General features: G+C 38.8%; 1 protein-coding gene across 1 annotated transcript in view; it reads right to left on the reverse strand.

Annotated features, from left to right (window-relative positions):
• Positions 1-3,684: 3,684 nt before the first annotated feature.
• LOC122813280 (carbonyl reductase [NADPH] 1-like) overlaps positions 3,685-27,266 on the reverse strand; it is a 115,953-nt gene continuing 92,371 nt past the window's right edge. Inside the window, exon 2 of the mRNA XM_044085526.1 lies at positions 3,685-4,358. Within this exon, the coding sequence (XP_043941461.1) occupies positions 3,814-4,358 (545 nt within the window). The 3' untranslated portion in view covers positions 3,685-3,813. The remainder of the gene's footprint in view (positions 4,359-27,266) is intronic.

Genomic DNA, 27,266 nt, shown 5'->3' on the forward strand with positions numbered 1-27,266 from the left:
TATAATTTGTACTGAATGAAGAGTAGCAGTGAATGTCAGAGTCTGAAAAAAATGACTAGCATGACTGTTGCTTCTTTGAAATTTAGGTATTTTTCTGGTCGTACTGAAAAATAATTTCAGATTATGAGTATGTGCATCAGAGATAGTGTTTCGGGTGAAGGTCGTACAAGAAGTGAATATCTTTGATTTTAATAATGTTATGTGCCCCATTCCTATACTCCATAATCATAATGGGGGACCTTACCCATCTCCATTAATCCTGCTAGACACTTCCAAATCTTCAAAGCCATCTCTGTTGCCAAGTATCTTTACAGACAATAGTTGCCAGTAGTAAAGCTGTTTCTGAGCTTTTCTTAGTTGTGTTCACATGTCAGTTATTCATTAATCTATTAATTTTTGAAAGGATAGGTCATGTATGCATTTGTTTATTTGCTTGTTTAATGTTATTGACTAGCCAGACCACCACAGAGCCTTTACAGGTGAGAGCTGAGGTAGTATTGATACCGATAGTGAACAATGTGACGGGCACTGGGCAAACACCACTGTTCTTTACCTGTAGTGGCATAAGTTCTTTATAGTTAGCTGAGCTAAACTGTACACAGGCAGATGGACCTGAATGTGGCCACCTTAAGAGTGCTTCACTCACTTTTTGAATCACTGCGGTGTCAGTACAGGAATATGAACCCAAGTGGCTAGTTGGGGGATGGAACTCATATCCGTGTGCTCCTTTGCATAGATGAGAATACATAATGCTTCTACTTTAATCGCATAACCACTGACATTACTACAGTGGTGAACTTGAACATGAAAGTAACCCACATTCATGTTATAAATTTCTGTTTGTTTATATCCATTCTTTCATGATTGCATTCAACATTATACTTTAGTAATCAGGAAAATATTTGTTCCTGGAGGAGTATGTAGTTAATTTCTGTTTTGAAATGCTCATGTTTGTCCTTGTCATTGCTCAGCAAATTGTATATCTGTTCTCCTTCATTTGCCAAGCATTATTGTTCTAGTGCCATTGATTTATTTTTGTAATTCTTGAGTGTTTTTTGTATTACACTGAATATTCTGCATTGTTTCAATTAACTGTTTGTTATGTGTACCTCCTAAATCAACTGAGCAAAGATGGAATTAGTCACATTGCTTATTCCTTGTTTTAAATACATAACCAATTTACTCTGTAGAACTATTAGACATTGCACCAGATTTATCCAGAAATACACAAACAGGCTATCTCTCTGTGGCATTTATTTTCTAGGTCCTGTTTCATTGAGACCCAAGTACTATGAATCTGTCTACAAGCTCATAACTGCAAGATTTTAACTTACATCAAATATGTGCAGCCCCAAAGTTGGTTATATTGAGTATGGGGTGTAAGAGGCAAAACCTCCTACATGGCTGTGTGGAACCTTGCCCTCACGCAAGGTGTTTCAACAGTTTCAAGCCCAGATCACTGGCTCAGTCTTGTAGTAATAGATCTTGATGAAGTAGAACTCAATTACTCAGACCACATCCTTGAATGGGATATATATATATATATATATATATATATATATATATATATATATATATATATATATATATATGTTGACAGACGAGATCAGACAGGAGTCCCCATGGACTATGATGTTTACAGATGACATTGTGATCTGTAGTGAGAGTAGGGAACAGGTGGAGGAGACCCTGGAGAGGTGGATATATGCTCTAGAAAGGAGAGGAATGAAGGTCAGCAGGACTAAGACAGAATATATGTGTGTGAATGAAAGGGAGGATAGAGGAATGGTGAGGATGCAGGGAGTAGAGGTGGCGAAGGTGAATGAGTTTAAGTACTTGGGATCAACAGTTCAGAGTAATGGTGAGTGTGGAAGAGAGGTGAAGAAGAGAGTACAGGCAGGATGGAGTGGGTGGAGACAGGATTAGGAATAAGTATATTAGAGGGTCAGCCCAGGTTGGAAGGTTTGGAGACAAAGCCAGAGAGGCAAGATTACGCTGGTTTGGACATGTGCTGAGGAGGGATGCAGAGTATATTGGGAAAAAGATGCTAAGGATGAAGCTGCCAGGTAACAGGAAAAGAGGAAGGCCTAAGATAAGGTTTATGGATGTGGTGAGAGAGGACATGCATGTGGTTGGTGTGACAGAGCAAGATGCAGAGGACAGGAAGAAATGGAAACAGCTGATCTGTTGTGGCGACCCCTTACGGGAGCAGCCGAAAGAAGAAGAAGAAGAAGATTATATATATATATATATATATATATATATATATATATATATATATATATATATGGGGTCTATATTATATCCTCGAACACTTAAAAAAGCGAACGCTGATTGAACTTATTTTCGCGAAACTGCAAAATATCGAAGCAGCAGAAACTCTAATTTTTTCCTAGGGAAAGAATTCGGTTGTCCGTTTCTGTTGCTTCGGTATTTTCAGTGTTATGGCGGATAGTTACCGGTCGGATTCAGGTAAGTGTGCAATTGTGTAGATGTGAGTGTTAGGATGATTTAGGTGAGTTAGGGTTAGGGCTCGGGGTAGGTGTGTGTGCGATTGAGTGGACATGAGTGTTAGGGCGGATTTAAGTGAGTTAGGGTTAGGGAGCGGGTGAGGTGAGTGTGTGATAGTGATGGACCTTAGGGTTAGGGTTTGGGTTAAGGTAAGTGGGTAGTTAGTGGTGTGGCATAGTTTAGTGTAGGGTTAGGTATCAGATTTTAGGTGTATGTGTGTGGATTTCTGTTTGTTTGGTGTGCTTGTGTTGTGTGCATGTGTTTTGGATCAGCGATTTTTTTCCCAGGGAAAAAAATCGGTGATCTGACAGTTCGAGATTGTAAGCTTTTGCTTAAATTAGGTCGATCAATCAGCGTTTGCTTTTTTAAGCATTCAAGGATATAATATAGACCCTATACATATGTATATGTATATATATATATATATATATATATATATATATATATACACACACACACACACACACACACACACACACACACAGACACACACACACACACAGACACACACACACACACACACACATACACACACATATGTCTTTGAGACTCAATATAACAAGCTAGAACTAGTGGACGAGGCACAAAACTATAGCATTTTAACTAGTCCAGGGTTGTATGACTATGGGTATGATTTTATTAATGCAGTACCACTGGATGGGAGTGTAAATATTTCAGTAATTTTGAGTCCTGTTCAGTGGACTGGGCTTGTAGCATCACAGGACTTGATTATTTGTGCTATACCCATATGAACACTAAGGAAACAAAAGCAAATATTACATCCAACAGGTGAAACATTTAAAATACCGACGAACTGGAAAGTATCATGGGATGTACTGCATGTTCACATTACTATTAAGCCCTGCCTTAAAGTGACTGCAGTCATTAGACATTCTTAAGAGAAAACATGATGACTTGATAAAGGGGAGTGTAAATGCATTTGTGCACATTTTTTTTTATTTTGCATTTTCCAGAGTCTATTTGACTGGGTGCTCTATGTACCTGCTATGGAACTTTCACTTTCCTGATTTATGAGGGAAATCATACTGCCAGGTGAGCTCTCATATAATCTGTAATGAATAAGACCAAAATGCACAGTTTTTTCATTTTTCCTAGGAATTTATTGTATGTATTTAATTACCGGTCATTCCATTGATGATAATAATAAGCTGCTTGACTGTTTAAAAATTTTATTTATGGTAAGACTAAAATAATACATTAAACAGAACCTTAAAAAATGTTTATTGAAGAACACAGACAAACAAGCAGAAACATAATTTTTAGGATATGTTTATTCTCTGTTTACCATTCTACCAGCTTTTTCTCAGACATAAATTCTCCATGTGGGCCCTGAGAGCTTGCTGGCAATAAAGCTAGAAAAAGTGGTGTTTCAGCTCCTTCTTCAGGACTCTTGGGGGCATTAGGCCCAGTCAAGGAAGTGCGGACATAACCAGGGCAACAACAGTTGACAAGAATGTTATCAGCTGGCCTCTCTGCAGAAATCTGCCTAGCATGGATTTGGGTCATTACTGTCACTCCTATTTTGGATACTGCATAAGACATGTTGGGCCACCCTTTAGCTACATGGTCTCCAACCTTTGCAGCCTCTAAGTAGCTACTCATTAATGACACCAGCTCTTCCTCTGTAATGGTCTTGCTGTGGAATTTAGCTTGCAGTTCAGGGCTGCAGTGGCTCATATAGTCTTTGCTGAATATACTTGAGATATTGACAACCCGGCTTTCTGGCTTTAGGATTGGCAGGAGTATCTTAGAGGCCTGCAGTGTCCCAAAGAAATTGGTATTCATGGTGATCTCAGCCTGGACTGCAAATGGCTCTGGTGCATTTGCTGAAAAGGAAAAGAAAATCAGATGTTAAAAGACATCTACTGACGGCTCAGGTGAAATTGAAAATACTAAGAGTTATACATTTTATTAACACCTATAAATTTTCTTTAAAGAAGCTGTTAAAAAAACAAGAATCTGATAATACTTCATTTTTTGTGAGGTGTCAGAATATTTCATTTTCTAGAATATTCTTCTAGTCTTTAACCCACTCATTACCTCCTGGACAAATTCCCTCGTATTTTTGCCTTTTCTTTTTTTAATTTTTTGCTTGTACCTCATAAAGCAGAGCCCATATTTGCACTCTAACAACTGTTTGGATTACAGGTGATGACAACAGTCACAGGACACTGGAAGATCATAGATGGATTTTTTCTTTATTCTCTGTTATTGTCATCTTTTGGGACCTATCTTTGTGTGTGAGGAAGAATGTGCAATGGTAGAAAAGTAAAGCATGTTGCACTGACTCTGACTGACTTCATCATTAGTACAGTGCTTGGAACCAATTTTGTCAGACCTGGTAGGCTGAAGTAGCAACCCAGTGAGAATTTTTTGCAGAGACAAAGCTCCAGATCCTCCCTTAAACCTGAGAACCACATGCCCTGCACCACCTAATATTACAAACTGAATGTAAGTTCACTAGACTTCACAGTAAGTTATACTCTTGAGTTGTAAGTTCAAAAGAAAGAAGCAGTGTGCAAGGCAGGAAAGGTGCCAATAAAGCATGCACCTTTCCTGCTTTACATAGGATTTTATACTGCTAGATGGGGTCTATATTAAATCAGAGAAAACCCACTTCAACGAATAACGTCATCAGAAATGCCATTCATCAAACTCCGCTCTTGTGGGGAGCTGTGCCCCCCCCCCCAACTAATTATATATACCAACTCCGAGATCACACTATAGTAAGAAAAGGGGGCAAATTTGCTGATCTTCACTGTACCACAATCTCAGTATGAACAGTTCGACAAACATCATGTTCGATATATGTGCACCGAAAATGCCGTTCACTGAATTTTCAGTGGTCTAGTATAGACCCACCAGATGACCTCATACAATCTGAAATAAAAATGTAAGCAAACAATATTGTATTGTTGTAGGCCATAGTACTGTTCAACATATTTGTGATATATGCAGTAAGTGAATGGCAAAAGCAGCCTATTCAAAATATTCCAGCCTTGTGACAGATTAGATGTAGGGAAAATATTAAGAGCAGCATGCGGTTTACCTTTTATTGTAGCCCGAATCACAAACTGACATATCTACAGTGAAACTGACTGCAAATAATTAAGCTAGACTGGGCAATATATCCTTAGTGTGGCAAACAGGCTGTGTCAATGCAGTATACATGTTGCTGAGTTGATGTCACAGAGACAGAGAGTTCTTGTCTATGATATAAGTGAAACTGGGGTGGTCTGAATGCCAGAGATTCTGCTATGAGAGTAAATCTTTTTTTTTTTTCTTGACTCACCCTGGATATTGCCTGATGGCTCCTCTAACTTTGCTCAGCTGACCCATTCATTTCAGAAGCTAGGTATTCCTAGGCAAAATGAGAGCCCGATGGCCCATTTTTTCCTGTGCAGGGACCCCCACAAACCCTCCATTACCTTCCCTGGTAATAGTCAGGCAGCAGGGACTGGAGATGGTCAGATTATTCATCCTGGGGATCAGCCCACCCTCCCTCATTGGGAGCCCCCCCAGCAGCTAAAGTGAGCCTGCAATTGCTACCTCTTAAGGGGAAGCTTACCTCTGCATGCTTCTTTCCCATCATATACGTAGTGTATTCACACTATGGTAACACAAGTTTGTTCAGCTAGGAGCTGAACTGGATGAACCCCTAGTGGTCCTAGGTGTTACCCTTGTGGTGAGGCACAGCCACTGCCCTCTCCCCAGAATAAGCAAGCTGGCAGTGGCCATTTGTTCCCATCCTCCCTGGACAGCTCCTACAGGCACCCAAGACACTATCTGAACTTGGGTTGCCTACAGCATAGTCAGGGCTTTATCCCAGTTTGCCCCAGAGCTTGCATAATTCTCCCCTTTCTTAGGGGAGGGTTGAAATTTCTTGAGCTGTTCAGTAACCCTGTGGTGAAGATTCTGGGTCCTACATCAGTCAGTCAGACACTTGGTGAAGCAGCAGCATATGTTTACCCTAGGTGTAAGTACAAGAAAGCATTTCAAAAGGAAGCTGTTTACCACAGATGGAGGATTGTGAGTGAGGCCATAATAAAAATATAATTTCCTGAAGTATAACAGACATGCACCTGCTCCAGGGTAGAAAAAAATTAAGAAGTATGATGTGACAGTTGGTGGGAGTCCACAAATATGTAAGACATCAGGTGGGAAGGAAATAAAAAAATAAACAAATAAATAAAAATAAGCATACAATATTTAGCGATGTTGACCACTGCTTGCTTATTCTGGGGAGACTCCCAATACCATGGAATAGACAGCCCATACATGTCAAGCAGACCGCCTCCTTGGCCCTCTTCAAAAGGTACCTTGATGATTGGATGGGAGATAGGAAATTCATCCCGGGGATCACGTCAGTCGCCCTGCTAGACAGGGGTTCAGGGAAGTAAACATTGTGGGAAGAAATAGCCAGGAAATTGTTATGGCTAGGCTTGTATAGGCCCTGGGCCGATAGCCTAGTACCAATATGAACCTATGAACTGTTATTTTAAAGCAGTTGGTGATCATGTAGCTTTAGCAAGTCCATTTTCTCAGAGCTAATCTTAGTGATGCTGAACATTTAACTCCCATTTAAACCAATTTCTGTAGGTTTTCAATTTGTCTTTTTTTATGGGATTGGTTTCAGTCGGGTAACGGGTTGTGGAGTGCTTCGCAGTTACGTTTGCTTTTTGTTGTATTTCATTAAAATTTCTACTTAATGTGTGCTTAACTTCCAAATTTAGTGGGCCATTGCTATTGTCGCAGAAAAGTACTCCCAGTACAGCTCAGGAAAAAGTTTCCTACTTACTAGTGTCTACTTTTCTCTATGGTTATACAACTATGAGATTAATACATGTTAGGAAGAGGGATATGTGGGTGGGTGGGGGGTATGAGGGTGTTGTCCCCTGCAAAAACAATTTTTTTTTTTTTTTTTTTTTACTTTTTTGGGGAAATTACTTTCATTTTGATTTTTTTTTTTCAATGGGGTAATTATTCTAAGTGGATTTTCTATAAAATTACATTAAATCCAGGGTCAATACCTATTAAGAACCATCAGGCTCAAATAAATATGAAGTCTGGGCCTAAAACATTATTTTTTGAAGGCAAGTCAGACCTTCACATCATGATAGAAAGAGCATATCATCGTATGAAATCATACACAGGTACCTAAGCAGATTAAACACATTTGGATAGTTTGCTATTACAGGTTAACCAGACATTCATGTATACATGGACATACCAGCTTCCAAATGTGGAAAATGTAGAACATATAGATTCTAAATTTGCTGGCAGAGTATACTTCAGGAAAGTGGACTTGTCAAATGCATATCAACAGCACAGACCAGAAAATAATTCCAAAGACAGTTGACTGGTACAAAGGTTTGTACATGTATCATAGGCTTCCATACATTATATTCGGCAAACCCATTATTTTTGATCCAGGGAAAGATGCAATTCTTTAGCAGCTACACAATGTCATGCATACATTCATTCATTCATTCATTCATTCATTCATTCATTCATTCACTCATTCATTCATTTCTGATACGTATTTATCCTGTCTAGGGTCACATGGAAGGTTAAGCATATCTGAGGAAACAAAGGCATAAGGCATGAAACCAGTCCTGGATAGGATGCCAATTCATCAGAGAATATACATGTACATTCACATTGTGCACACAAGTACAGGCAGTATGGATGATCAGCATTTCACCTATTTGTATATGTTTGGGATGGGGAGGAAATATGAGACCCCAACAAAGATCCAGTGCAAGATTCAGTGACCATTTATAACATGTATTACATCATTGAAGATAGACTATATGACCCTGGAAGAGAGTCCATACTAATTTTGCAGAGAAGGCCAATATTGCTATTTGGTGCTGTTGAACTGTTTTTCTAAGTGTCTGTAAATGAGACAGATGCTGAGACTCACAAATATAACTCAGATACTCTGACATCATGATTGCTGGAATTAACCAGGCAGATCAGGCTACCAGCTAAGATTGGCCAGGCATGTTGATGGAGTGAAATGTCTGATTATTTGCACACTATTTATTTTATCCTGTGGAATTATGTTGCATTGTAAAATCTATGTTGTTGTAGTAAAACTTATTACGTCACAGGCTGGTTGCATGGGACAAAGTGAAGCACCCTAACTGCCACCCAGACATCCTGTGTTCGAATAGCAATGCCAGCAGTTAAATGAACTGATGGGGGTAAATAAAGCAGCATTATTTTCTTGCCTAGCCTGTTCTCAGGAAGGGTCATCAACAAGAATGGCATCCCTGGTGGTGATACCAATGTATGCATCCCATGCTTGCAAAATGCTGGGGGAATGCACCAACAGACTGTCTCAGTTATAATGGCCTTACATCACTACTTCAGGTACTGAGATTGGGTAATGACCTGCTATCACTACAAGTTGGGCATTGGGGTCAGGGAAACAGGTAGGGCATATCAATAAAAAATTCTCTATGCATGGTTGGTATGACACAGCACTGGGATACATCAATCTCTTCTCAGGCAAAAAGGGATTTTGAATCAGGTCTAGGGAGACATCAGGAGTGACTCCCAGTGTCTGAGACCGAGGAGAGGCACCGATGGCAGCTGGTGGTACTGTACCTGCACATTACCACGCCCACTTTCACAGCTGGCTAAATGACAGGCATCTAATTCTTAACTGCAATAAAATAAAAAATAAAGGAGTGAAAGCTACCCCATTATTAAAAAAAAAATCAGAAAATCCAAACCAATGTCACCAATACTACTGACATATTCAGATAATGTGGTGATATGGCCTGACTAAACACTAAACGATAAATATTTCATAGAAATGGCAAAAGTGAAAATAAATAAATCATTGGTGCCTGGAAAATCTCTTATTTACTGATTCCAGAAGATGGAACAGAAGCTAGAAAAGAGACTCTACCTATACAGCCTAAGCATGCCCCCCCCCCCTTCACTGACACTGCCTCACAGGAAAATAAACTCTCCCTACTAATAACTTCTAATACAATATCCGGTCAGCTCTTGGCTTTTACACTTTGTAACAAACACTATTGTTTGGTCTTAAAAAAACAAGTGGCTCCCTGTTCGGTAGGCAGCAACCATTCTCCTGGGCTCACTTCCCTATAATCTGCTTAAATTACAGTCTATTCCTTTTTTTTCGTAGGCAGACTCTAATCTGGTATTCCAAATGTCATCTTTTTATAACCCACAAAAAAAAAAACTTACCTGCAGTGACCACAGCTTTTTGCTGTAGTCTAGAAACTTTGTGAATCACTACCTCCCCCCTGAAAAATGGGTGGAATATACCTTATTTTTCAAAACAAATTAAAAAAAAAATCTTAGTTGCCAAATGCAAACTGCTTCCAGGATAATTTATCTCATAACTTCCTTAGCTATTTCTATATCCCCTACTGCAAAACTCAGCAACTGTAAATATGAAACTTAATTTTCCCACCAAACCTGTTTTTCCCCATCCCCCATAAAATGTTGTAATAGCAATATTTTTGTTTTGTTTTGTTTTCTTTTCTTTCCTTCTCTTCCCAGTCTTCCACGTGTACAACTTAAATACCATACTGGAAGTCTTCTACATGTTGCACAGATTTTCTCAAGCCTGAAAATGACTGGTATTGAAATATTTTGAGAACATTCATAACATCGAGGAATACTGTGTGTGTTAGACCCCTAATACACTTGGATGTGATGTATATAATGCACTTAGCATATTTCAAACATTATTATTATTTACTGCTCTGGTACTTTACTGCAAATATTTAAATACACACCGAGCGGTTCATTTATAATTAATGAAGAAGGTATGGTCAATACTGTGAATAAACTGTCTAAAAAAACTGTGGTTAATAACAATGAAGAAGACATCCTAAAGGGATGTTTAGCTCCACCGTCTAACCCTTTTACGAACTGTGACAATAATGGTGTACAGCCGGAAATGAGTATGAGTGCCGGCGTTAATATTAAAGAGCTGTTTAATGGGCTGGAGAAAGATCTTACTACAGTAAAATGCCTACAATGGGACAATTTGTTTTTTGAAAACAGCTTGAAAGCCCAAGTACCGAAGGGGCTAAGGGTTAAAAATTTACCAGCAGGAAAAGACCTGCCAAAGGAGTTTACTGATAAATGGTTGAACATAAACCAAAGGGCGGGTTTACAATATATGGAGCTATTATATGAAGCCAATACCATCAAATTACAAGAATTAACTGTTAGAATTAGAGAAAACCACGAAATTTTGAAAGACAACACCTCCAGAGACAATTTTGGTAGCAAAATGGTGCAAATTCAAGAAAAATTGCACAAGTTGAATGACGAGCTATGTCAAAGAAAAAGAAAAAAGTTTTTTAGAGACAAGAATGAATATGCTAATGGCATGGCTTCAGCATGTGGGCTGAGGCTTGAAACAAGTGTTAACGAAAATGGTCAAAATGAGTTTGATATGGGAAATAAAGCTGCTGGAGAAGATACAAGTTTATTAAGGAGGTCGGAAAGACTTGGAAACAAAAATCAGATTACAACAGTGGCGGAGGTCCATGCCAATATGGCAGGGGAAATAATACAACATGCAAATGAACAAGCAGTTAAAGCCAAAACCAAAGATAATTTTAGGAATAAAACTAATGAAATACAACATAAAGCGAATGAGAATAAGCAGATTATTGAAGTATATCAAAGAGTTGACAATCAAAATAAAACTTGGGCCCAAGTGACAGCAGATGGCTATAAAGATAAGCCTTATTATAATAAACAACAGCAAAAAAACTGGGGGGGGGGGCAGAAAAGTTCCAAAGAAGAACTGGAATTACCATCAAAATCAGTGGAAGACATAAATAATGTGAATTTCAAAATTGTTAATCTGTGTGAGAAAAATATCTCCTATGAAGAATGTTGTGTGCTGAGCAAAGGATAGAATTTTGCCCCTGCACAAAGGGCTGACAAACTTACTATGATTAATGAATTAAGAGACTATGTTAGAAAGTTAAATTTCAGACTTCTTTTCGGAAGTCAGAAATTCAATAGCTGTGATTTTTATAAACCAAGCTGCTATAATCCACCTCTGTATAAAGAATTAGAAATGTTCTTGAATGTTTGCGAAATGCAATTGTTAGAAATGTTAGATAATGTTTCTAAATTTAAATATTACAATTTATCAAAAGGAGAAAAAGAGTGTTTTGATGCCCTATTAAAAGATGAAAACATCTTAATTTTTAAAGCAGATAAAGGAGGGGCAATGGTTTTAATGGGAAGACAAGATTATGAAACTAAAATGAAGGAATTATTATCGGATTTTAGTTTCTATAAACCAGTTAATATGAATGAGGTTAGAAAAGGGTTCTCCTTGATAGATTCGTGTATAACAGAGTGGTTTTATGCTGGAAGAATTGATGACAAGATAAAGTGGAACATTACCAATAATAACCCCAAAATTAGCAGAATTTTTGGTATACCAAAAATCCACAAAAATATTGACTGCCCTCCATTAAGACCAACAGTTGTTAGTAAGAACAGCAAGACTGAGGGTATGTCTATTTTTGTGGACAAACACCTACAAAAAGTAGTACCAAATGGTATAACATACATAAAGGACAGCTATGATTGCATAAAGAAACTAAATGAATTACAAGTCTCTGTTACAGATATATTAGTAACTCTTGATATAAATTCTCTTTATACTATGATCCCTAACAAAGTAGGGATGGAAATGGTCAGAATGGGATGGTTGCAATCCAAAGCATTTTCTACAAATACTGTAAGTTTGCTCATGGAAATGATAGATTTAGTTTTATCATATAACTTTTTAGAATTTTATGATGAATTGTTTGTACAAGTCAATGGGGTGGCTATGGGTGCAGCCTTAGCACCAAGTTATGCCAATTTATTTATGCAAGGATGGGAGATGGCCAATATTTTTGGAAGTACTTTTGCAAAGAATGTCACAAAAATGCTGAGATTTATTGATGACATTCTTATAATTTGGAATGGTTCTGTGGAAGAACTAGAAGCATTCTTAAATTATATTAATAATATCTGTTCATATATCAAATTTACTCATACTTATAGTAAAGAAAAAATAATGTTTTTGGATCTCACTATTTACAGGAAGGATGGAAGATTAGTTTCAAAGATTTATAAAAAAGAGTGCCAAAATAATATGTACTTATATTACTCGAGTTTACATCCCAAGAAGACAAAATGGAATATTGTTAAAGGCCAGATTGATAGAATTAGTAGTCTAACAAATGATGAAAACATTTTTTATAAAGAAGCAAATAGTTTTTGCAAAAAGATGAGTAATAGAGGATATCCTGAACATTTGTTAAATAAAATTATGAATGAAGAAGTTCTTAAAATAAACAATGTGATGATAGATGAAGCCCATACAGAACATAGTATGGACTTCACGACAGCTTTAGCAGTACAAAATAGCATTGATTCTTATGAGATCAAGAACATCATTAGAAATAATTGGGCCATCTTCAAAGGTAATAAGGATCTCCTACAGAAACTAGGAGATGAACCCAGATTTGTGCAGAAAAGAGCTAAGAATTTTAAAGATTTTTTTCAAACTAAGTTAAATAAATGTAAGGTAATGGAAGAAAGAAAAGGCATGTTTAAATCTTTCAATTGTAATTATTGTCAATTTTTATACACAGAAAGTAATGAAATATTAGGAAAAACTATAGTTAAGGTTCCGGGCAAATTTACTTGTAAGTCCAAAAATGTAGTTTATTTATTAGTATGTTTAGAATGCATGTGCTTCTATATTGGTAGAACAAGTAGAGAATTATATAGAAGGATATATGAGCATCACTATGCAATAGGTAGAGGGGATGCAAAAAATGCAATGGCTAAACATTATATAGATTGCAAATGCAAAAATAATTTTAAATGCTTAGTTATTGATGCAATTCATCCCAAAGTTATAAACATTAACATTGAAGAAGAGTTGGGTTGGCTTGAATACTGCTGGCAAGTCAGATTAAATGCATGTTTTTACCCTGGACTAAACAATAGAGAAGAATTCATTATGTATCTAAAAAGAAAGGGGCTTAAGCATTAGCTTTAGTATTCTTGTCTTTTTAATTAACTAATTCCAATTTATGGTTAATTATAGGTTCATAGGTTCATACTAGGCTATCTGCCCTAGGGCATTTATAAGCCTAGCCAGAGTGTGTGTAGCTTTCACCACCCCTTAGGATGAGAATACTATACCCATTAGTTTGCCTCTATCCAGCAGTGACACAGAGATGATTCCCAGGGTAAACCTACGATCTCCCATCCACTCGTCAAGATTTCTCTTGAACAGAGTCAGTGAGGGGCTCTGCCTCACATGGACTGGGATTCTGTTCCATAGTGTAGGGAGTCTCTGGGTGATGAATCTGTCCCTCCAGCACGTCCTATTTATATCCGTGTTGAGGTTTAAGTATCTTGCTCTCGTGGCTCTGGTGGATTTGGATTTTTTGAGGTGGAGCATGTCCATTAATTCCGGGTTGGACATGGCCTTGTATGTCAGGCACAGATCACCTCTGAGCAGACGGTATGCGACTGAATAGAGCTGGAGTTTCTTAATTCGGGCATCGTATGACATATGTTTGAGCCCCTTTATCCTTTTGGTGAGGAACTTTTGGGGTCTTTCCAACTGCTGCAGGTGTCGGGTAAGGTACATTCCGAATGGGGCGTTGTACTCAATCATTGGTCTGATAAGTGAAGAGTACAGGGGTACAATGACCTCTCCTGATCTGGATGTGAATCCCTTCATGATCAGGTGGGCAATGTAGAAGGTCTTCCTAACCACTTTGGCAATGTGAGTGTCAAAAGAGAGGTTACTGTCAACTTGGGTCCCCAGGTCCCTGATAACTTCTTCCGTGTTTAATGGATTACCACCTATGTGGTAATTAGGGGTTACCTTGTTTTTCCCAAAGGGTATGACTATACATTTTTGGCATTTAGCTTAAGGCCATGGCTCTGGCACCAGTTATCCATTTCTATGAGACCTCTCTGGAGGATGTCTGTGTCTGATGGAGTGTCAATTATGGTGCCCAGTTTGCAGTCATCTGCAAATTTTGTCAGCCACAATCCCCTATGTTTGCCTGCACTTCAGAAAAATAAATGCCGAACAAGAGGGGCCCAGGACTGAGCCCTGTGGGACACCGCTCGTGACCGGCTTAGAGTCTGACATGGCACCAGCAACTCTAACCCTGTGTGTTCTGTCCTTGAGCCAGTTTGCAACCCATCTTGTGACATATGGGTTTACATCTAAGCTGGTGAGCTTTTCTATGATGCCCGAGTGGGGTATTGTGTCAACGCTTTGCTAGGTCAAGGTAGGCTGTGTGAACTGCCTTACCCTCATCAATGGCCTTAGTGACTGTTTCAAAAGTCGACCAAGTTCAAGAGGCAGGATCTGCCCTTGACAAAGCCAAATTGGGTAGGATCCAGTGTCTGTAGGTCCCCAATGTCTTTATTAATGAGTTCCATTATGATCCTCTCCATAGCTTTGCAGACAAGGCTCGTCAAGCTTATGGGGTGGTAATTTCCAGGGTCCGTAGAAGCACCGCCTTTGTGGAGTGGGACCACAGTTGCTGTACGCCATTCTTTGGGTACGTATCCTGTAGTAAGGCTAAGATTAAACAGCAGCCTTATGTGTGGGTTTAGTTCCTCATTGAGTTCGTGTAGCACACAGCCGGGGACACCGTCCGGTTCCATTGATGCTGTGTTTTTTGCTTTAGAGAAAGCAGCTCTCACCTGGGCATCTGAGATGTTTGGGAGGCTAGACTCTGGTGGGATAGATATTTCTCCTTTTGGGAGAAATTTGCACTGAACCTGTCTACCAGTATGTTGGCAATGTCTGTGGGTTCAGTGATTTTTTTTATCATTTTGGACTAATTCTGAGCATATGTGGGAGTTTCCACCCAGGTTTCTAACATAGCTAAAGAAGGCCTTATGATTGTCTTTTGTGTCATTAGCGATTTTTCTCTCAAAGTTGGCCTTGGATGATTTTATGAGTGATCGTAGTATTTTGCTAGTATTGATCAGAGATGCCTTCCCTTTTAGGGATTTTGCTCTGTCATGTAGTAGCTTTCTCCTCTTGTTGTAGAGTTTGTTTATGGCTGGGGTCCACCAGACTGGGCGCCTGCCTTTGGTGGAAAGGGTCTTGATTTTATTAGGGATTGCTTGATCCATACATTCCTGGAGGTGCTCGTAGAAGGCATTTGTAAGGGTTTCAGCAGCGTGGGTTGTGGTTTCCACTGGCTCGGGGGGGCCTTGAAGGATACCACTCCAGTCTTAAGAAGTGGGAAGTTTGCTTTTGAGAAGTTCTTCACTGTGGTCTTTTTTGCTGGGGGTGGGGGCGGGATGTGGATCTCCAATGAGATTAATTTATGGTCTGATCTCACCAATGAGGGATATACTTCCGGTGTGGAGCATTTTGTCCCCATGTTTGTGATGATCAGGTCTAGTATATTTTCTCCTCTTGTGGGAATGGTGACTAGTTGTTCCATAGCATTTGAGTTTATGAACTCCAGGAACCTTTGGGCTAGGGTGTTGGGGCTTGAGTAATGTCCCCAGTCTATGTTTGGGTAGTTGAAGTCACCCAATATGATGGTGTTTGGAGAGACATTCATACTCTCCAGTGTCTTCAGGAAGGCTGTGTGGGTTTCCTGAGTTTGAGAAGGTGGTCTGTAGCATGCTACAAACTGTAGGGCAGTTTTACCTATGGTTAATTGCACCTGGATGGTCTCCGATGCTTTGTGCGTTGCCACTAACCTGGAGGTGTGGGTATCCTTTATGAATATGGATACTCCCCCTCCTTTTGTGGTTCGGTCCGGATTTTGGGGCCGGAACGCATGACATGAGGTATAACCTGATAGTGCTGGGGTGCTCTCAGGAGCCTTGAACCAGGTTTCAGTCACAGCACAGACATCGATGTTCTCCATACTGAGGAGGGCTTTGAGGGCATGCATCTTGAGGTTTAGACTTCTGGCATTGAGCAGTATTACCCTTAGTTTTTCTCCATTTTTGTTTTCTAGGGTGGTAGGTTTATCATTTGAGCCTTGCCTAAAAAGGCACTATGGGGTGGCAAGAGCCTTTGCCAATATCCGGAAGCCCAGGGTGACAGGTGCAAGCCGTCCCTCATGAAACAGCGTGGCTTGTCAAGCATGTCATCCCAGGCAGACAGACATTGGATCCCCTTAGAATGACACCAGTAATTAAGCCAATTATTAAAGCTGATCATTTTGTCTCTGTATTGTGGAATCATTCTTGGTGAGGGTAGGATACTGCTCAGGGTCAGGGTCATACCGGCCTGGGCTACATAATCTGAGAGCTCCTCTATGTCTCTTTTCATGTAGTCCAGGGAGGTACGTCTCAGGTCGTTCACACCGGCATGGACAATGACTGAGTCATACTTGTACTTGCTGTGGAGTGACCTGAGTGCTTGTGTTATGTGGCGGATTCTAGCGCCTGACAGGCAGCTTACTGTGATCTTTTCCTTGTTCCGTCTGGTGAGTGGGACGTCAGTGTGTCTGACTATGGAGTCACCTATAACAAGTGTGTCTGGCATTGTGTTTGGCCTTAAGGGCTGTGACTATTTAGCACACTGACTTTGAGAACTATGTGTTGCATGTCTTATGTCTTGAGGTGGCAGTTGCTTGTGTGTCTGCTATGGAGGCCTCTGTAGTTTTGGTAGATTTTTGATCAGTGCCTCCGAGTATGTCTTTGTGTGTTTATGTGTTTGTTTTGCAGTTGTGATAGTTCTATGTGAAACTGGGTTTGTGGTGTGCGTGGTTTCCTTCTCCTCCTGTCTGGTCTTGCCAGTCCTGAGTTGAGAGAGCTCAGCCTCCAGTTTGGCTATATAGTTGCATCTCTCACATGTATTTGTGTTTTGTGGGAGAAGGAGTGGGTTGTCTGTGTACATGAGGCAATTGTAACATTGCCTCAAGATGCCCAGATTCACCAGCTGAACAGGAGAGGACGCTAGCAACTGACCCTTCGGCATGCTAGAAAAAGTGAAAAAGTTTGCTGTGTAACTGAGTCAGAAGGGACCTATAGGGAAATGGGTACTCAAGGGGATTCTAGGCTAATGTAGTACTTTGTTTAGTATATAAGTACTTTACCTATATAAAAATGCTTTAGGAGCAAGTGCTGAGCTTTTGAGATAGAGAATAGACTGTTTAGATTGCAAGTAGAGAAGTTCTAAGGGAAAAATTGAAGAGCAGACTTTACGGAGCCAGAAATAGTTTAACTTTGTTTAACCGGCGCTGCCCAATGGTGCTCTATGGGCAACTCCGCGCTAAATCACGCAAAAGCACTTCAAATGTTTCAATTGATGTTTTAATTGATTTTAGAATGATATATAAGTGTATTGCTTTTGCTTCACCACCAGTCTGAAGAAATCTCCGATGTTAGGAGATGAAAGCGCTCACTTGTGGTGGAATTTTGGAGTGATTCGTGCCTGGAAAAAATCCTGGTTTTACCTTTGTGCTGTGTCTGTCAACGCTTTTTACTTTTGGAGTTTGTTTTGCGATTTAGCGTTCTTTTTGGCTGCTTTTGTGGATTTGTTTTACTTTAATTGTGTCATTATATGTTTCATTGGTCTGTACTGGTTTGAGTCTGAAAAAGATCCATGTGGGTCATTGCTCTCTCTTGGTTAATGACTACAACCTCCCCCCACCCCAAAAAAAAAACAAAAAAAACAAATGAACAAACTAAGACCCTTATTTTGTGGAGCAATACCTTTTAAAATGTGGTTCAGACTGTTGAACACTATACATAAAGACCTTTTGGGTACTGTAAAAAGTAAGTCCCTTTCTCAAAGTTCCCAAAGTGGCCAGATACTGACACACAAACTAAAGATTTATCTAAGAGTTTCACTGGATGCCATATGGTCTTAAATACATTGTCCTAAGTACCCCTATACCTTTGGGAATGACCTTGAATACCAAAGTGGCAGATCTATGTTGATTTTATTGGGCAATTTATATACTGTATGTTTCTAATTGCTGTAAATGCACAGTAAAAGTGGCCAAATGTTGTACATATGGAGTCAATCATCCATGAAAAGACTGTTTTGGTATTACGTGTAGTGTTCACAAAGAGTGATCTCTCAGAAAAGATTTGTTGTATTAACAAGCCACAGTAATCTCAGAATGCAAAGCTTTCACAAAAAAACAAAAAGGCATGAAGCACTTTACATCTGCTCTCCACCTCTCAGCCAAAAATGTGCTAGCAAAGAGATTCATCCAAACACTTGTGAAATGCTTTCAAGCCATGAGCCCTAAATAGAGAACTTCAGTACAAAATAAACAATTTTCTTTTGCATATTGAAATGCAGTCCCTGCAGCCACTGTACTACACAAGAAATTCTGTCCCTGAAGTAAAATACAAAGCCGGATGTTTGGAGTGATGTACAGAACAACCACTTCAAAAATCAAAATGAGAAGCCAGCTAGAAGCTTTGTTTCTTGGCAGAAAGCACTACCATGTGACTTCAGAACTTAATAATGGCAGCTAGGCCAGTACACACAGGTTCATAGGTTCATAGGTGTATACTAGGCTAATGGCCTTGGAGCCTTTACAAGCCTAGCCCATAGAAGTGCCCTGGCATTGTGCTGCCTAGCGTTATGATGCAGGCGATGGTATATGGAGACAACATGCTGACCAGATTCAAAGTATGTGGCTACCAGGAGGCCAACAGTCTACTAAAAGGGGAAACTGAGTTTGACAGATAGATGAAAGACTAATGTAATATCCCAAAAGACATGGATGTCAGATACCATAACTCAGTATAGAGAGATGGGGGTGGCATATTTTTATTCCAAAAGTGAAGTATTACCAGTGTCTTAACTTAAAGAGGATGGATCACTGATACGAAACTAAAGTAATGATTTTTCAGGATGACACATTCATATTCCAGAAATCATGTCTTACCACTGGCTTACATCATAAGGGGTGGATGACAAATACCACATTATAAGGAGGCTGGATAACAAATGCTGGACCACAAGAAGGATGAAGGCCAACTACTATACCCTGAAAATGTCCTGCAGGTGCAATGGAGCTCAAATGGAGGACTCTGTTATGCCAATGGATTCACCTGACAGACTTTCTGAAACTACATCCCCAAGGTCAGTAATTTACAGCGGAAGTGTACCTTGTGACAATAAATTTGTGAGAAGGAAAATGTAGAAGAAATTGAAGTCAGTGAATCATTTATTATGGAAACTGCAGATAACCAGCATAGTGTCATGCTTTTGTGTAGTGAGAATTGTCACTTCCCAGGACAATGGGCAAGTCTGAACTTGAGGTTGCCTCATTTGCTCCCCGTGCTTCAAAAATCCAGCTCTTATAACTGACATTGTAACTGAAGATGTGATGATGATTACGGATTAAAACTTTGGAAGAAGAAGCCCGAAAAATGGAAGACAGATTGAATACAGTCTGTAGGATGTTCCAGTCTTTTGAGAGTGACCAAGTAGGAGTAGTTTATGATATTATCTGCTTTGTCTTCCCAGGTTACTGTAAGAAGAAATAGAAGAAATATGGTACCATTGTGCATGCACGTGTGGCATATGCCTCTATAGGTGTATGTGTAGAAGGTAAAAACTCAATTAAATGGAAGCACAAACTACAGCTCTGGATCTATGTGGTTATTTAACAACATGCAGTAGTATATTAAGATATTATCCAAGTAAAATGAGGAAAAGTTGCCAGAAGTCACCAACAGCAACAGGAAAAAAAAGTGCCTGGATAGCCGTTTCCACAAACTCTAGAAGGTGCTGTGACATCATTGTGGAAGCTGACATCCATCTTGGTGGATTTCTGACTCACAGAGGCAAAAATGGAGCTATTTACCATGGTTTGGAACTGAATTCTATCAGCGAGGATGTTTCTGGCATCAATGAAAGGTCTTCTAAGTCAGCTAAAGGTAATGCTTGTGTATAGCTCAAGAAGTTGTGGATGAAATGTATTGCTTACTGTTGTGGTCAGCGGTAGTGAGAGCTGTGCTTAATACATGTCAATAAACGTGTTTTCTTGGAAATGGCTATCCAGGCGCTTTTTTCTGTTGTTGTTGATATTAAGATATTAAAAATACAAAATTATTAAATGCAGCAGACAAATTTCATGCTTCTGTCAAGCCTTAACACTGTAAGGCAGTACATTAAAATGAATTCAGTAAGACAGATTTAGCTTTGTACAGTTAAAGCAAGAGGTCTTTTTAAAACACATAAGGAAGAGGCTTTATATATCCAAACCTTCCATGCCAGCATGTCCCATATCCCTCCTTGCCATTTATCTTTACCCTAATCCCAGAGACCACATAGATCTATTTATTCCCCTTCCAGAAAGGCTTGTGAAATTATGTTAATTTACATTGCATGAAAGCTGACAAAAGTGTAGGCAACATACCGCTCAACTGTCCAGATTTTTGCTTCATATTTTTTATCCGTTTCTCATAAAATTGGTGGCTTTCTGGCACATTTGTGAAAATGAAGTCATTAGACAACGACACACATTTGAGTTTCAGACTTCATGTCCTTCAGAAAATGCATGCTAATGCAAAACTTTTTATTCTAGCTATTTTCTAAGTCTGTAAGAGCAATAAGTAAAATCTGTCCCTGTTTGTGGGCCATTGCGGCCCATTAATTTTGGCTTTGTCCAGATTTCTTGCACTAAACAGTAAGAGATATTGTAGGCAATGAATACATGAGATTATATTGAAAAAAACAGCCATGTTTTAGATAATGATAACTATATAAAGTGGATAAAATATGTATTCATTTAGTATATCAGTGTATTAGTTTACAGTTATTAGGATTATTATATGCTGATTTAATTACGAATTAGTAATGCATAATAATTTTAGAGTGCAATTTCCAAGGGTGAGATTTATATCCTTAAAATACATAAGAATACTATAAATCCATCTATTAGGCCTATTATTTCTTTCACAGGGTTGAAAAGTGAATGCATTAGTATTTTTCCAGATAAATGTCTTAAAGTAGTAGAAGTAGTAATAACTGGAAAGTACCATGTATGTGATAGCTGGCATTTTTAGATTGTTTAAGAGATTTGTTCTAGGATTTTAGTCAATATTTCTGTGCAACTATTGAAGTAGTTACTCACTATTCAGATGGTCCCAGTGGACAGGGTTTAGAAATGTTAAAACTATTTAAATGAGAATACAACATTTAAATGATACAAAGACTGGATTAATTTGCACTTCAACAGAAATTGTTTTAAATAATAATTGTTTTTATTTTAGTGATGTATTTATTATACCATCAAATACATGGTATTGCAATGGGAGCCAGTAAGCCCCCCTCATATGGTAATTTAATAATGGTTCAGTGGGTAATAGTATGATTTAATTGGAATTTCATGGAAAACATTGTTATATTTAAACATTTTATCAACAATAATTTTGCAGTATGGAATGGAGGACAGGAAGAATTTCAGAATTATGCTGGCTATTTAAATTCCACAACTGATTTTTTTTAATCCACATTCAAGTTTGATATTACCTTAGAGGCTGACAGCACAATAGCTATATTACAGTCATGTTTTTATAGAAAACCTCTGTTTGTTAATATGTATTTACACGGGCTCAGTAGTCATCCATTAAGCATAAAAACTTGTGATAGGTGGATGGGCTATCTGAGGATCACAGCTTAAAAGATCTCTGAGCACTTTTAGAATAATTATTATTTATTAATTGTCACCTAGTGGTGTGAACATCATATCTAGATAATGGTCTTTGTTGCTCTAGGAAAAATGGGGTAGTGGATGGATGGATGGATTGTACGTAATATTACAGATGAAGTGATTAAACTGAAAGTAGAAGCAACATGTCTACCTGTTTTAAAACCATCTGTAAATAAACAAACTGGTAAATCAATTAATAAGAATTATACTCTAGCATGCCTTGTTTGTTATACTTTAGATGCTAATTAAATTAAAAAGTACCTATTAATAAGTGACATATAATAAAGGGTCACACAATTTTTTGTAAATAGAAAATGAAATAACATGCTGTAACTTTTAGAAACATCTAATTCTACAAGTTGCAACTGAAACGTAAACACATTTATCCATGTGGATTTTGCAAAAACTGCAGATTAATAAAACAGAAATAATTATTTTGGTAGGTCCCATGGAAGGTAATTCTAGTCCTAATTATTGATGCAAGTACAATGCAGAGATAGTAGTTTACATAGCAATGCACATCACATGCAGTTCTTTCTACATTTGAAAAACTATTAGAAAATTGTTTGAAAGAATTTAGAACATTTAAATGCAATAAAAATAAGTCTAGAACAAATTCCTTATATAAATGTTATTGCAGTGTGTGAAATTTAAAAAAATGTACATTTTTGTTATGTGCCATATTGTTGAGACTAACCCAATGATTCATTAAAGGGACTATCGTGAACCATACAGCTCATACTATAAAGGACCTTTTCCCATAACATGCCCATTTGAGATTCAGAGACCTGTTATCCATGAAACGGTATAACCTCATTAATGACTAATTTGAATGTTGTTGTATCTCATTTACTACAATGACATGCAGATCATTGTTGATCTGCAAATTGTGGTAATAAACAGCTGCTTGCATATGCAGTGGCTTTCTCCACCCTAGTTACTCTCTGACACACACAAGTACACACAACACAAACACACAGGCACACACACACACACACACACACACACACACACACACACACACACACACACACACACACACACACACACACACACCATAATCCCCGTACTTGTCTGTAACCTGTCTGCTGCCCTATCCCCCCCCACCCCTTTAGTAGTTGAAATGCCATTACAAGACATAACTATTATGTCCTGGTGGCTAGTGCACCCCCTACCATTTCAGTTCCCATACTACTGTTGATGCTGTTATGGCACTTTAAGAATATTTTCTGGTGGCCTAGTGCATCCTCCCACCCCCCTGATCCCCATACTGCTGCCAGTGCCATTACAGCACTTTATGAGTAATCCCTGGTGGTCTACTGGTTCCTCCCACTATGTTCTTGGCAGGGAGTTGTACATGGCCTTTTCGCCATGCTCAGTACTGTGACATGTTAGGGACAGCCATGTTACTCTACACAGGTGAGCAGTCTCTTGACTTGCTCATCTATGTAGATGATTTCCTGGAAGTAGTTCAGTGCAGACGGCACATGCCCTCAGAATGCCTCATTAGCATTCAACACAACTGTGAGGCCAGCTCTTTGCAGTGCTGTTCATCTTTGTGGTAGAGGAGCATGCAGCACTGTGTTAGGGCAGTTGCTGAACCCCCCCCCAAAAAAAAAAAAAATTGGTAGGGCCTTAAAGGACCACTACGTACTACTACACTTGTTTTCTCATTTCTGGAGATTTTCCCCCCATCTTTTGAATGTAACATTGTAGCATATGCTTTTTTCTGCTAGGGTAAATCATGATTTTGACTGTTTTTTCATTATCCGTTCTTCAGCTCCAGTACTGTGAGCCATCTTTAAGCTTGAAAAGGTCTCGCAGAGCTGTAGAGACTACATGGGTGCTCAAATCATTTGCTAATAACGCCCTTTATTATTTTTCACCTTTTCCTCAGCTGCTGCCCAAGGACCGCCCATAAACCGCCTTCCACAGTCTTTTCTCCCAGGGAACGCCCCAACCATTAGCTATGCATGAGCTGTTTTCATATCTTCTTCTGTTACCAGTAAAAAAGCAATGCTGACATACAGTGGAACTACTCTATTCACTGTAGTTGCTGGATGAATTTGTTTCTGTGAGGGATTGCTAACATACACACAGTTTGTGAGTAAAGAGTTTTTTTTTGGTTTGCTACAGGTACGTGCATCACATTTTCTTTGGATTAGTACATTTCCTGATAATGTCTAATAATATGCTGTGATTCTGTCATGCGATTGATTGCAAGCAGCTATCGCATAATAACATGCCGAATCTGCAGCTGCATTGTGTTTCCTTACAGCCTACATCCCACTTATTCAGAACTTGTCTTCACCCTATAACACAGTAACTGAAAATGTTGTGCCTCTGAGGTCATTTGCCAGCAAATCTTGCATTTTATGAGGAGAGACCCAAATTATGAGACAGAAATCTAGTTGTCCTGTGCAGGTCTGTACTGTGGAGAGGTATGCCAGCAGCATTTTTTTTCTTACTGGTAATGGCCTTAGACCTCCCACTCCAAAAAACATAACGGTTGCCATTATTTTACGCTGGCTAAGCAACAATTTTGTTGTTTATCAAGTGTAAGATAAAATTAAAAAAAAAAAAACAAGAAATTTAAAATTGAAAAAATAGAAGTGTGTGCTCGTGTGTGTGTGACTGTATGCCGGCGTTAAAGTACGAGTGGGATCAAGCAAGCAGTTGTTTTACACTTGTTAAACAGCGGTTTTGCTGTTTAGGGAGTGTAAAAGTAAAATAAGAGTTTAGAAAGGAGAGTTAAGTATGTACATGTGTGTTTGTGCGTGCGTGTTTATGTGTGTGTGTGTGTGTGTGTGTGTGTGTGTGTGTGTGTGTGTGTGTGTGTGTGTGTGTATGTACACTTTGGAAGAGTGAGAGCGATCAGTATGTGGCAGAAACAGCAACAGTACAAAGGGGTTCGCATTCTGTGCGACTTCTTAGTTGAAGATATCATAAATAGCTTTAAATAAACAGTGCTATACCTCTTCACCTCTTGAAGCAAGAAATCCGGACAAACCCTTTAGTAATGTACTTAAAATACAAGACAAAGTTTAAACACTATGCGTATAAACTTAGTAAGTTCTTTTAATAACGGGACTTCAGTATGCATGCATTTTCAGAAGGATATGAAGCTCAAATGTTTTCTGTGCTTAGTGACTTCAATCCTCAGTCACTTTCCAGTAAACCACAAAATAAATGAAGAGCAGACCAATACATTAAAAGAAAAAATCTGGACATCATACCTCTCAACTAGTTAGAGCAAGAAATGAGGATAATACATACCCTTTAACCTCTTAGTGCAATATATGTGGAGAAAGCACAACTGAATGGGAGTGGGGGGGGGTGCAAAGGCCCAAAATAATATTGTGCCAGTATGCAATGCATTTTCTGATTTTTCTGAAGGATTTGAAGTTTGAAACTGAAATGTATGTCATTATTTAGTGCTTACTTCCTTGGATCATCCCAGTGATTTGCCATAAAACCACAACTTTTTGAGGAAGAGACCAGAAATATGAGCCAAATATTTGAACGTTCTGCAAAAATCTGGACAGTTGAGAGGTAGTGGGACAAAGACCCCAAAATGGGGACAATTTCTATGTATTGCGCTTACGAACTGATAAAAAATAGGATATGCATGAGAATGAGATTTACTCAGGGCCATGAAGTCTGAAATTCAAATGGGCATTTCATAACCCACCGTAGATCTAGTCATGGGATACTGATACCCCAGTCATACACTTCCATCACTCCCTAAGGAGCTGCAAGCTTGCAAAGCCATGCCACTCCTCTCCTGATCCACAAGTGGCTAATCAAACTCTGGTAGCACGAAACACAGTCCTGACTGAGTGCCTCTGAGGCAGTGGCTCTAACTGCCTGCAGACTCTGAAACATTTTCTTTTCTTTTTTTACTTTTTTTTCCACTGACAGAGGAGTCCAAGTCTTTAGGATGGGGTGGAAAGCTAAGCTGACTGCTTTTCTTTTTTAGATGGTATTTATGAGTGATAGCAATTCATTCCAAGTTTACGGTTACCACAAGTACTACTTTTTTGTCAACCAGGTATTCCTGTCTTTTGTTGGCCAAAATTAGCCTCTGATAGCTTTCTGCTGGGTATGCCTCCCCTTACAATATTGTTTTTTTTTTTTAAGTCTTTATTCCGAACTGTCTTTTGGGAACTATTGCTGAATAGCAGATGTTTGCAGGTGATGTGCAAGTACCCTGGAATAATCCCCTTTATCCGTGTTCCTGGAATAAAAATCTGTCCTTTATCGTGGCTTAACTGCAAAGTGGTTTGTCACCATTTCATGGTCACTGTAATGTAATTGATCAGTGTAGAGTGTATCTTATACATTTGTAAGGACTCTTATCCATGAATGTCAGATACTGTCAAATTTTTTTTTGTCGTCTATCTATGACATAACTAGATTCTTCCCCTTTTTACAGTTCTCCACTATGACTTTATTTAACATCAAATGATCCTTTGTTCCATATGACTTTCTTTTATTACCTTTTTGTTCTATTGCCATGATTGAGTTTTCTTCTAAATGACTATAAACTAGGTTGGTCTCAATTCCATTGTATAGTTTAGATGTCGTCTGAAGGCAAGTTATTGGGCTCTAGTTTTTAGGATAGCTTGCAGATTCACTCTTAAGTAGTATTGTTTTTCCTGTTAGCCAGGCTGATGTGTGTTCGGGGTGTGCATATAGATCGTTCTTACTCAGGGCTAAATCTTCATGTAAGATGATAATACTTTTAACTAGAAGTTAGGTACTGCATCTGGGCCTGGAGTTTTCCAGTTAGGAGATTTTCTTAACTTTGTTTCAATCTCTCTGGTTGTTACTTCATCCCACTGCATATCCTGTACATTTGAACAGCTTATTCTTTGACTTCTTTTATTCTGTCTTGTAGTGCACTCTTTATGTCATGTTGGGTTTAGCAGTCGCAATTTTATTATGCCCTCCACAAGCGTAGCACCACTGGTTCTAACCATATTGAAATGACTGTATGCTTGAGGCAGACCATTTATACTT

This window comes from Protopterus annectens, chromosome 1.part1 (assembly GCF_019279795.1).
Source record: "Protopterus annectens isolate FY-2018-M chromosome 1.part1, PAN1.0, whole genome shotgun sequence".
Taxonomy (NCBI): Eukaryota; Metazoa; Chordata; order Ceratodontiformes; family Protopteridae; genus Protopterus; species Protopterus annectens.